The sequence below is a fragment of the Triturus cristatus genome, chromosome 1_2, assembly GCF_964204655.1.
Source record: "Triturus cristatus chromosome 1_2, aTriCri1.1, whole genome shotgun sequence".
Taxonomy (NCBI): Eukaryota; Metazoa; Chordata; class Amphibia; order Caudata; family Salamandridae; genus Triturus; species Triturus cristatus.
Genome location: NC_140580.1, coordinates 909,477,621 through 909,491,190, shown reverse-complemented (window position 1 = coordinate 909,491,190; position 13,570 = coordinate 909,477,621). Strand labels below are relative to the sequence as shown.

Here is a 13,570-nt window from a genome sequence, read left to right as displayed (position 1 = left end):
CCTGTAGTCTGCGTAAATGGTTAACTAAAAAATGAAGACTAGCTGGGTTTAAAAAAATTACTGCTATGATCAGGGTAGAAAGTGTGCTATAATCAAGAAAGAGCCTGCTGGGAGAATAAAGATGTGATGAGGGCGTGGGTGGAAGGAACACAGAGCCTAGGGTACCAGCATGTCTCTTCATCAACGAAGAACCTTCCGAGACTATATTATGCGTGGTGGGTGTGGGTAAGCCTGAGAGCCTGGAAAGAGAGGAAGCGATAAAATAGTCAGTTTTCCAGTGGGTTCTGTCGTGTACCTTGTGCAGATATAAACGCAAACGTTCCTTATCTAATACCGATGTATCCCACTTTTTGCATTAACTTCCTTGTGCAGTGCCTCTTGTGCAAAGCTCCTTGTGCCCCCTCTTCAGTATTTCTCTGTGCACCAGCCTAATCCGTGTTCAGGCCTTCTCGTGCAAAGCTCCTTGTGGAGTGTACTGTTGGTATGAAGCACGTTGCGCAATTCCCTGTACACAGTGCCGCCTGGTGTGAAACGATAATGCAAGGGTCCTCGTACGCATCTTTGTTCAAGCCTTCTGGCACAAAGTCATTTGATTGGTTTCTTAGGTGTACAATTCCAAAAACCAAATTTCATTAGCAGTGGATCGTTTAATTTAACACAAAAACAAAGATGTTTCTTACTATGTGACTGGGCATCTCTACAGCTTGCAATGTGCACTACAGTGAGATGCTGAATTCTCCATCACATATACTAAAATCATGTGGTGGTCATTAGAAAAGATGGTCTCTTAGTAATCTGGGATTGTTCAGCTGATGAGTAGAACAGATGCTTGGAAAATTAATCCCTGTATACCTAAATGTGCCACATATAAAGGCAATAACTGCCCTGTCAAAACATCCTGGAAGAAGACAATAAAGAGGGGTACAATTTTGTTCCCCCTCTTTCTCATCTACCGCTGATCTATTCTCATTCTTCACCGTTTTTGCGTACCTTCTCACCACTTCATCATCATTCTCCTTTTCTTAACACATCCTATCGATCACTCACTTCCTCGTGTATCTCCTAAATTTCTTTCCATTTTCTTAAGCTAGTTTTCTTTCTCTCATTCCACTCAGCTTGTCATTGGACCACTCAACCCAGGAACCACTGCTGAGCTTCCTGTGCCAACACCGGTCAGGGTCTTCAGCATTACTGAGGACAACATGAATGCCCTCTTTGAAAAAAAGAAACCCCATAACTCGTTTCCCAAACTTATTTGCTTTCATGCAGGCGGGAGAGGAATCGTCTGGAAAGATGGAGATGATGGGTCATTTTTTCTCTGGGTCTCCCAAGATAACTTTCTCATGTCAAGGTTTTGATCAGTCGTGTACTATAAATGGCCACTTTTCAGGTGTCTGCAGGACTTGATCCAGATAATGTCACAATTCGGCAGTGGTCGTCATGCTTTGTTCGTAAAGATCTGCTCTGGAAAGTCGGGGTACCTGGTTTTCTGCATGGTTTGCTAGGGCCACTATTTGAGAGTTCATCAAAAGGTGGTAGGCACTCCATTATCTCTCCAGAGTTCTTGAACAATTCCCCCTGGAATCATACGTAGTTGCTATTTCAACTATTGGGGGAAATTATTTATGCAGTATAATTTGTGGGTGGCTGGTACTGTGCACTACTTCCCTCAGAATGTATCTCTGATTGGATATGAGGGTGGCAGGTAGAGTGATGACTCTGCAAAGATGGTGTCTCTAATTCTTCTGTTTGTTTTGTTTCACCAGGAGCAAGGAGCGCATCCCGTTGAATGTCTGGGTCAGTGTGTCTCTGGAGCGCAGTGGCCGCAAGGGCTTGATGAAGATTAACAACGGGCAGCAGGTCACAGGCGAGTCTCCTGTAAGTCCTCATTTGATATAGGTTGGCCATGGTCAACATTGATGGGAGGTGTTCTACCAACAGTCGTCTAGGCAAACCTTGCATACATGTCCTCTGAAGGTGAGACTTGTTTTATAGGGAAGCTCTTCTCCCTTAGGAGACATTTTTTGTAACAGGTAGCAGGTACTTGATTATTGCCCAAAAAGCTGGTTCTTTGATCACATCCTAGTAGACAGGTTCTTCATTTAACCAGCAGGCTTGTCCTCCTTGTTCAAATGGACACGTTTCCTTGACCTCCACAGGTTGCTGCTCATCTACACCCTTCCTCCAACACTATATTGATAGGCATGCTTTCTCCTAGATAGACTCAAATTCTTTTGTCTCCAGAGTTCACACGACCCCTGGTGTTCTTCAAAGATGTGATATGCTTTAGCACATCACTGGTGTCCATAGTTGGGCATCTCTGAATGTATGTGGGAGGTCTGAGTGGTCAGAATGCAATTCTCCTGCCCCAAGACAGCACATGACATGATGACATATCAGCATCCTTCTGTAGTATCTGGAGTGAGTACTACACCATGCAGCTGATAGCCCTGTAGGCTAGTCTTTTTTTATGCATAGGTTTGCTTTAGAGCTAATAAGTACCTTTCACCTTAAGAGTTGTTTAGAGGAAGAAGAGATAATTCCAGGTCCTTTACATTGCACCGCGGGTACACTTCATATGTGACTATAGGCCCTGGCTCCTTCAGGAACTTTCAGGCGAAGAGCCTGTATGAAGCAGCCAGAGACCACCTTTTATGTTAGAAAGGGATGCCTTCTACTGGCACCTCCTATGACCTACTCCTAGGGAGTCATTGCTGGAGCCGAGATTGCCATTTCTGTGTACACACAGTGCACTGGGCGGATATTCACATAGCTCAGAGAAGACACTGTATTGCTGATTTATTAAATTGGAATTGTATTAGTAATAGGAATGTGTAGGAGACATCTAGTTTAAAACACATTTAAGGAAGTTCAGCAGCACAGGTCTCAATGCAAAACAATGGCCTTTTAGCCATTCGTCTTAAGGTTCAAATTTGATGCATTTTTATTCTAGAGTTCAAGGATTCTTCAGATTGCAATTTTAAGACACAACAGCTAAGGACAACATTTCTGCAACATGACACCCTCATAGGTGGGATGGAATATTGGCCGGACCCTTACCAAGCCATGGCCAGTATAGGCATGTTATGACTTAGGGGAGCGGGCAGTGGGTTCACTTCCATTGAATGTGGTTTCATCACAAAAGGTGTGTTTCCTCTTAAACCAGACCAGTTGTGCTTATGCAAAAGTTGACTGGCCACTAAGGCCACAACTAGACTTCTCACATGCCAGTTCTTCCAGAAGCCCAAGAGAACTAATGAAGAATCGGTCACATGTATGTATCTGAGTCTAATCTGTCCATATTAAGCTTTTAAGAGGCACTGACTTATTGGCAAATCTCTTCTCCCAATAAGCCAGCCTGTTTTCAACACTCAGAGTTCAGGAGAGACACCAGCACATGTCCCACAAACTTTCTGGCATGCAAATTTTCTAAACCTATCTGATATACTGTTTTTTCTCCTTTTTCTCTCCTCTTTCCCTTCCTCGTGTTTTGCACTGTCTGGATTTTCAGAAATCCCGTAAGGTACAGATAAGTATGTTTGTCTACCGCCTCCACTTTGCATCCGGCATTTTCTTTCTCTCATTAAACCCAAAGCATCCCTCATGCTTCTCCATTTCGCTCGCACATCACTAGGGACCACAGAGCCCCTCTGCATTTCTTTTCTCCTTCCCGCCATCGGTCATTATTTCAGCAACTAAGACGTTTACTTCCTTTGCATTTTCAATAATGTTATCATCTTTATTTAATGTCGACTAGCGTGTAGTTAGAAATTTAACATTCTCTTTTATTTTTGCTGTGACCAATGCTTTCTAGCATAGATTGTGCTTCTGGCAATGTGTGGGGTCTCATTTTTTCCTTTGTGTGTTTTGTTATGGGCGTTATTATTATACCAGCATTGTGGTAGATACTCCCTCCTTAGTATAGTTTTGTTCATTTATCATTGCGATTTTGTTTGTTCCCTTTTAATACTGGTGTGCAGTGCTTGATTAATTCTCGCTGAAAGATTTGTACCGTTTACCATTCATAAACGGCTACTGGACTCTCACATGATAGGTGCTTTGGAGTGTGAACCAATTAAAGATGTATGTGCTGTCCAAAATACTGACATCTAACATTTGATCCAGAACCATCTGTGATAGATTTTATAAACAAAAATCATTTAACCTCTTCTGTGCCCATGACGAGATAGTCTCGTCATGGAGCACGGTCGCGCTGTGCCCATGACGAGACTATCTCGTCATGAACCCCACCCGTGTGTGAAACGCCCGGCACAGGAGGGGGAAAGGGCGTGGCACTGAAGGGGTTAAGACTCTAGGGCCTAGTCACAAACTGCATTTTGTAGTACATTTGGCAGTACTACAGTAGTACTACGAACATACTACAAAATGCTGTTGTATCATATTGCAACATTTATATATTGTTTACTACCACTATGTCTGGTGCTCCAGCTCGTGCCTACATGGGTAGCATGCTACACCATGTAGGGGTGTGTGGTTGGAAGTGTGTTGTCTTTGTTTTGATTCCATCTGGGAAGTGATTCCATGTTGTCTGTAATGACCACAGAGGTGTGGTTATTCTGTGATGGCACACAGCACTTAACAGTGTGACGAATGAAGAGGTATGAGGGAGAGAGCCACGCAGTTTATAGTTTTCAGCAAGCTGGCAGCTTTTGCAGCTAGGCAGGTCTCTTTATGGTATTTCTTACTTCACTGGGTTACGCTTTCTGAGATATTTTGCTTAAAGTCCACCTACGTGTGGAAGTCTATGCCAACTGCAGAGATCTCTTCACACTCGGGTACACATTTTAGTAGTACATTTGAGAAGGACAGTGTGGAGGGATGGAAAATGGAGACTATTTACTACTATAAAGGAGAGGGGTTGGACAGGAGAAGAGATGTTTATAGAAAAGGGTAAGCGCGTTGCTATTCTATTAATTATTATTAATTAGTCTTTATTCAATCATGGACAATCATAAAAGACACATATAAAGAAACAAAATGAAAAAACAAGGAATACTTTTTAAGAAACGTTAACAATATCACATGATAAAATTCATAATAAAAATCCTTTCTACTTAAAACCCAATTAAAATTCCTAAAAAAAGGAGAATTATATCCATAAATACACAAGTTTTGGTTAGACACTTCATCTTATAAGCTAATTAGATTAGAAGAAACTAAAAACACCATGACACTCAATAAAATCCGTTAGGTAGTACCATGCAGCCTATTCCGTCTAAGGGCAATAACCATGACTTCACTAGTATCAGTTTTTAAGGTACGCAGAGCCGTTTGGCAAGATCTTGGCAAGATCTTGTTCCTATTTTAACACAAACCGGTTTGAGCCATTTGTGACGAGGGCCCTTGTATGCAGGGCACACAAACAGAACATGCGGTAAGGTCTCTTCCTCGCATGGGCAAGAATGACATTTTGTATCTTCATCATTCCCCCACTTTTTTGTAAAAGATTTTAAGGGGAGAGTGCCCACTCTGAATTGGTGATAGAGCTTCCTATCACCAGGGCTCATAATGGTATCCCAATAGGCCTCCAGCCTGTATTCAATTTTATGATCCAAGAAGAGACCTGTTAAGGAAGCGCCATTCACCTGAGAAAGCGACTTCTGACACGTCATCTCCCTATATAAGGCTTTAAAATCTGTTTTTGAGGGGAAAGAGTTCCCTTCTGGGTCTGCCCACAAATGGTTGAGGCCCATATCCGATAAAGTAGCCTTGATCTTTAGTAACCATGTGATTTTATTGGATTTGTCAGCTTCTCTAATATACTTAACAGCTTGCCCATAGGGAGCCAACTCCGGGGTATTCACAAACTGCCCTTTAGTAACTACTGCCAAAAAAGGACACAAAACAGTTGTAACTGTAAACCAGCTCAGAGCTGGAAAAAGTCCAGCACCACGCATGGCCAACTACTGGTACTGCAACTCCCTCCCATAAAAATAATGGAAGTAGATAAAATAAAACTCTGTAGGAGCCAATGTTAAAATAACATAAATTATTCAAACTAAAAAATATAAATACATTTTATTTAGTATTTAAACAAATATATACAAAATGCAACAATTAATAATTTGTTTTTTAAAATGTATTAATCTTTTTAAATATTAATTTATATTAAAACAATTCAAGTTCAAGTTCAAGAAAACTTTATTTCGGAGTAACTCCATAAAAGTGCATAAAATGAATGTAAAAACATTTAACAACAATAGATAAAATGTTTAAAAATGGTGCAGCCACACGGCTAATACATGCTAATTACATACAATGAATCAGATTGGCATTTTTAGATATTTTTTCCGTTTGTGCCAAAAAGCCCCCAAAAATTTTGCCACTGCGAACACAATGTGCACGGCCGTTTCGCTCTTAAGAATTCTAAAGGCTTCATGGCACCTGGTGAAGCCCAGGTTCCTACAAATAGGAATAATCCATTTTCTGCGCGCCTCAGTATAACCCGTGCAAAAAAATACAAGATGCAGCTCAGTTTCGTCGCTTACTCTGCATGCCGGGCAAATACTGGGTGTCGACAGGGACCAGGAACTAGTAAAAGCACGAATTGGCAAAGACCCGTGCCTCCATTGCAAATAAAGCTTCCTGATTATTACAGGGTAAACATTGTCAAGGGCCAATTCAAAGGTGTAAGTACTCTTCATAAGAAGGAATTGATTTGTTAGAGACCCTAAAGATTTAGAAGGTCGGAGTGAAGGAGCCTTGGAATCATGATACACTTTGGTTAGAGCTTTTTTAGAAAGCTTGGGACAGGCGTTACAAGGATCATTCCATAGTGCATCTAGTCCTAGGCTCACCAAACTATTCCTTACGAATTTAAGCCAGGCAATGTTCCCCGAATTTGGGAAGCTGAGAACTTCCTGGAGGCCCTGTCTGTAGTGAGTCAGTTCGGGCACCGTCCACAATCTGCGCCAATAGATCACGGGACGAAGTGCCAACTCTTCCTCCAGGGGTCTAATGCCTAGGTCAAGTCGTAAAGGCACTTAAAACAATTACATTACTTTTCATTCATTCTACACATCACAATCGTTTTAAGTACATAAAATATATATTATTACTTTTTCAGTTCAGCTTAAAATGACTTTTTTAACTTAAAATCAAGTTACTAATGCAGCAACATTTTCTTATACTCTACATTTAAAATAAGTATGTAAAATTAATGTTAGTATTCAACATAAAAATGATTTCCTAATTTAAAAAAAAGTTTAATCTTTTCCCTATGCTTTCCCTATACTTTACCATATGGAGATCTCTGCCCAGATATTGGAGGTCTCTGCCAAATATGCGGAACATGGAATATAGTCATAAAGTCATTACTCATAGTAACTTTGTCATATTTGATGCTTATCCTGACTCCTCCCCTATTTCAGGGGCATGGGGTCATGTAAGTCTATACTTTTGATTACCTTTGCACTTGTAAATGACGTATATCCAAAAGTAGTAATGTTACTCAGAAGCGGAAGAGTAAATTTACTTGTAATAAATGTACACATGTAGATTTACCTTTGTGACTAGGCTCCTACATTTCTAAGGAGGCTGTTACCTTTCTCGCCAACAACAATCACGTGGGCCAGAAAATCACTATTGCCACACTGTCTTCAGCTTCTCCTTTTGACCATCGTTTTTAGTAAAGTATGAACCCAGAATGAAGAAATCGGTAGAGGGTTTGGTGACCGCAAGAGAAATTATGAGGCACGAAGATGAAAATCAGGTTATACTGATGGCTGTTTCAGGGATTTGCTTGAACAGATTATGTGAGAATTAAATATTTTTGAAAAATTTGAGGTTTCATGGAGGAAAAGAAGCATCGATGATTAATGGAACCAGCCACCAGTTGGTTGTGCCCCATGTGCCAATGATGGTTAGGTATGCGTTGGGCTTGCAGGATGCCTTACCGTATACCAAAATGAGGCTCTGTGTGGCTCCTGTAAGACTGTTTTCAAACATTTTTAGCTGGTAAATAAAACCACATGGCTCAATAAAGCATTGCAGCCAGCGAGGCGTAAAAGGGACTTCCAAGGCACAACATTAGATGTGGGAAACCAGAGCACTTGCAATGATAGGGGGCAGCAGACACTACACTGAATCTCCAAATGGAGAATTGGTCAGTATCAGCCGTCCAGTTCTGAGAATTATAAGACTTTAGATACTGTGAAGATCATTATTGCCTAGAAATACCAGAGTTGTGCATGGCCACACAACTCTGCATCCTTGCGTCAAAATGATCAAAAATAAACCTTGACGCAATTGGCCTCAAAAGTCCCTTATATATTAAGGTCAAATTAGTAGATCTATTCTTTGCATCCATTGGCCATGAAAAATAGCTTTTGATGACATCAGCCTCAAAGCTAGTTATGATTCAGTGGTCATTTCAACTACGTCAACTCAATATGAGCACTGCTCGAACATGAGGTTTCAGAGTTGGTTCAGCTCTGATGAACATTGTGAGCTCTACAGTGTATTCTGCTCATCACTCCAAATATTCTGTACTAGTAAGCTGAAATACACATTATGTGCTCAAAAATGCATCAGAGTTAAGAAACTGGTGAGCAATGCCAGTATTGAAATAAATGTCTACTCAAGCTGAGTAGTGGTCAACTATTTTCCACCTAAAAATAAAGAAAGGTGCAAAGCCCTTTGCAAAGCATCCATACACACCAGAAACTATAAAGATACCTGACTGAAGGGGACTCGTTTTAGTATTCATACTAAGCAATATTAACCGTTAAGTAATACTCCGAACAAACCTATCTTTACAAACCAAATGCAAATAAAAATTACTCTAAAATGAAAGTCCTAGAATCGTACAGAAAGAACACGGAGACACAAAGTGTGATTGTTTTATAGACGAGCCTCATAAGCTCTCGGACACAAGAATTGGAGACTTGTGCCTTTAATAGTCATTGATTGGTTCTGCATTCCGTCCATCATCTGTTCTTTTTGCATTTGTCGCCCTACGTGGGAAGGGTATGCCCAAACATGGGTCCCTTGCTTGCTACACCACCAGATTCAAGCTAGCCTAGCTGATGAGGGGTGAATCCCTGAAACCAGTCCCAGAATGCTTTTTTCTGTTCTAGAGAGGACGTGGCCTTGCAGTTCGGGCTGGACTGTTCCCATGGGGAACAGGGTCAAGACTGATTTGCATATGCTGGGTCCAAATTGGAAAGACGTAGCGTGCAAACCAACTATGGATTCAACCCTGATCTGTGACTGGGGCGGAATGTTTACTTGGTTCAGCATTCTGTCCATCATCTGTTCTTTTTGCATTCTTCATAGTCATTGAAGCAGAAGAGAATTCATTTTTTGCATGAAGCAGGCGCTACTGAGAAAGCATTGTAGGTATGACTCTAAGGGACTGCTGACCTTTCCTCGATTGGAAGCAGAAGATTTGTCAGACAGTGTATATGGAGATGATTCAATGTCCCATGATGACGCTGCGTGTTTGGGATGAGATCCTGAAAGTTTCCTTATGAGACGCCGATCTGTTTTACAGAGGCTTCATCACCATTGGAACGCTAAGGCCTCCATTACAAGTTTCCAGTGGGGCTGTTAATGATTGTTACTGACTTCATTGGAACATCATGTTTTCGAGTTTCACACTTAAAGCAGCCAAAATCTCCAGAGAAGAATTGGGAATTAGCAGAAGAATCTTTGTGGTATTCCTGTTTCTCATTTCTCGGTTAAATCTCTGAGTTCCAATTGCATTCCCTGGCAATCCCCAGCCCTGGAGTTGCCAGTGCCCCTGCTACTGGTAACTCTGGCAGGGCACAGTCATAAGGCCCTAATGGAGTCTAACAGCATTTTGATGCAAGAGGTATCCAGTGAACCCCCTGAAGCGTTTTGTGAAGTTACATCTTGCAAAAACACCTTGATGACATAAGTATTCATAACCTGGTTCTATGATGTGCAGAACCGCAAGATGGAAATATGGTAACCCTGGTACCTAAGAACGTCTACTTCCTGGAAAATATATCACGAGATGTGATCCACAGGGCAGAAACATGTGTACAACATTGATCCTGGTGCAAAGAGCAGAAAGCAACATAAAAAAACTGATAGCAAGACATAACTAAAAGTATTGAGACAAGACGTCAGACTTCTTCAAATACTGCCACTGAAAAAAGGTGTAGCAGCAGACAAACTGATGCATGAAAGTAAAATAATTTGAAATAAGAATTACACATCATACAACAGAAAAGCCTGGCGATTAATCTCTGGAGTTAGACTCCAGAATATGGATTCTATTGATTCTGACTTTCAGTTACAAACATTGTTTGAAAATCATGTAGATGGCATTTTAAAAATAAGTAAGAAAAATAATGTGGCATGGGCTATAAATAAGAAACCCATTTTGAAAACCTGGATTGCAAGCAAAAATATACCCCACACAGTTGCAACCTTTTCAGGAATATAGGCAAAATGCGTGCAGAACTCGAGCTTATATATGGATCTTGTGATTGGTCCTCGAGGGCCAGACCCACCCAGATTTCCAGCATACCTAGAAAATAAATGTTTATACAGTACATCTCTATAAGGAAGCATTTACATAATCAGATGTTATCAGTGCTTGAAATGGAAAATTAGAAGTGCAGGTATTCAGTAACAGAGTACCTGCTTTTTTCTGAAAAGTGCCTATACTCCAATTAAAAGTATTATGTCACTCTTGAGAAGTTCCGGTACTCCGTACCGGCCCATTTAAAGCACTGGATGTTATCCTGAAAACCTGGTGTGTTTCGGCCTTCTATGACGAGTACTGAACACCCCTGCAACAAAGTTGTGTAGACGGATGAAGAGGTTCACTAGATACAACACAAACTAGGCTTTACTTTGATTGGATCACCTTCTGTTCGCCTTGTGCTGGTCAAAAACACAGATTACGGTCCTTTCGGCAACATTGGAGAGACTTTGCACCAGGCAAATAGGTGCTGGATGTAGTAACTGAATATGAATGTACTCAGATGGCAAATATTTGGTTAGTACCGTAAATGAGGAATTTTTGCAAGGCCCTTTCGTGCATCGGCTACTGTAGGGGACCGAAGCTTTTCTTGACAAGGAGGCATCAGAGCAAGACCCAATGGAACAGAGGACAAGGCATACATGCGCCAGTGTTCAGCATTCTGTTAGCCTCTAGCTGGGTTTGCGCTACTCGTATAAATCATACGTACAAACACACCGCATAATTTCATGGTATCTTTCTAAATAAAGGATAGCTACTTACGGACCACATAGCATTAGATGGGTGAGAACACAGGCGTTTTAGGTGCCGTTTTTTTAAGTACAAGTAGTTCGGTGGTGCCTGTCCGAACTCCCTGTGCATGCGTGGTATGTTTTGATTCGAAGGGTCGTGTATGCGGCCGACTCTACACCGAGCTGTCTGGATGACACACGTCAAGTTGGTCACTCAGGACCAGAGCAGGCGCCGCGGGAGTGCGACCAGTGCTTCCGGTATTGGTTCTTGGCGAACGGCGAGCATGAAGAGGCTCGTAGTCGTGTTGTTCTCTCGCTGGGGAGGCGAGGCTTCAGTGTTCAAGTGAAAGCCGCTCTCTCGACATGTGAAGACAACATGAACCACACGCACCGGGGAACAAAAAATATGGAGATTCACAAACCGCAGTTTCCTACAGCAGCCAGCAGGGGGCAATAATGCATTGATTTGAGACAGGGAAAGAAATAGAGAAGAGAACTACATGTATTTTGTCCAATGGTTTATTTACGTTTATTTGCTGGAGGAGCCTGGTTATCGTGTACTAGGATCCAGCGCATTGGGGAGTGATGGATGCGGAAGTGAGAGAGATGCATATTTTTAGAGTTTGTGGTATGCGGTCAGCTTTGATTATCTCGGCAGGTCCCTTTATTGTGCTGGTTAAGTTTTTTTTCTTTTATGTTCTCAATCCCGTTTCCTGTGTTGTCTGTGACAGGAGGTGGTCCACTCCTTGATCTTTCGGGTCTGGAGGAGGAAGCAGCTGTTGAGGAGTGAGTAGGAACCATACATCAGTGCGCCTATAAATGATTGCCATCAGCGAAGGGGATTGACACGATGCATAGTTACAAACCCACGTTTGTGGTAATAGGATCTTGGTGATGCGGTATTTCACTATTTGAGATCCACAGGGTGGACTATGTTAGAGTTCTCCCATGATCAGCGACGTGTGGCAGATCTCTGCGGTCTGCAAGCCTAGTAGTGAGTAGATAGGTAGGTGGCAATGCATAGCCTGTATCTGAGCACTGCGCGCGCCAGCAAGGTTCCAAAGCATCCTGCATGCACTCTATGCCCGTCCTTTGACGATGAAGGATCAGGAAGAACCGGCCTGTGGCATCATATGGTGGCACAGATTACATTCGATTGAGACCAGGGCGACTAGAGTTACTGTCCTCCACCTTGTGTTTAGCCGTAGGAGTCTGAGAAGACATGCTCCTGGAGCCAAGCAACAGCAACCCTCATTCTGGGTTTGTATATGGGGGTCTGTACCCGGGTAACCCGGGCGTGCTCATCCCCCAGACTCCAAATGCAGTTCTCCCGATTTAATCACAATGCAATCAATGCACACATTTTTGTTAAATTAAACGGCAAATTATTTAATACAGCTGCTTTAGCCGGTACATATATTATATCGTTTGTATAAAGCTTACTATCCGCATCTGAGGCTTAAAACTGACAGCAAAGAAGGGGTTCACATTTTTTTAGGGGCTGAAGGAAGTTTGAAAAGCGCGGGATTTACAGCAATTGTTTTCAGCGGCTTGAGACGGTCACTTAAAACAGCTCTTTCAAAGTAATTTATTTTGGGGTTTTTTGACTGCTTAGTCAAACTTTGTCTGGTCCAGGGAGAGCTCCTGACCTGGGGAAAAAGAGAGACGAGGGATAGATAGGGGTGGAGGTATGAGCAGGATTTCAGTTTTCTCTCTTTTGAGGAACAGCCACTTGCACTGCATCCAGTTTTGGACATCCTTCAGATAGAAGGTCCTCTGATGTTGGTCCACGATCAGCCTTTGAGCTTAAATTAGATCTGGCTGTCAGCAACATGTAAAGATTGACTCATGGTATTCCAGGCTGTTAGCTAGAGGGGACAAACATATCTGAAAATGTAGTGGGAAGAGTGCTGGCTCTTACACAGTGCCTTATTTGGTATTTTCTGATGAGAAGGAGCCCGTCTTGAATTGTTCTGGGCATTTGGTCAGAAAGGATGTGAATCAGGCTTCTGTTTTTTCTTGTGCTTCAGAATATGAGAATAGGCCCTCCAGCAGTGCTTTATAGTTGCATGTGTAGAATGTTGAAATATAATCTTAAGAAGCATACAAGCTTGACCATTGTCATGGAAGGAAATCTTACACCGTTTCATAGATGCACTTTAGATGCAGAGACAAAATCTGTTTGAACGTCACTCAGCAGCCGCTTGGTTGCACAGTAAGTATTTGCCAATGCCGTTAGTTCACAGAGAGGTTGGATCTGTTTTCTGCTGTGGGCATGGCATCAAGCCAGATTTTTGGGCATTTGCATGTTCATTGCATGTTTGAAGTTTGAAGAGTACTAACCAGTATAGCAAACTGCTTG

General features: G+C 42.0%; 1 protein-coding gene across 5 annotated transcripts in view; it reads left to right on the top strand.

The window, feature by feature from the left end:
• Positions 1–13,570, top strand: part of AGRN (agrin) — a 726,538-nt gene that overhangs the window by 684,486 nt on the left and 28,482 nt on the right. For all 5 annotated transcript variants that reach the window (XM_085609660.1, XM_085609659.1, XM_085609658.1 and 2 more), the window contains one exon: positions 1,767–1,878. In XM_085609660.1, coding sequence (XP_085465786.1) covers positions 1,767–1,878 — 112 coding nt within the window. The remainder of the gene's footprint in view (positions 1–1,766; positions 1,879–13,570) is intronic.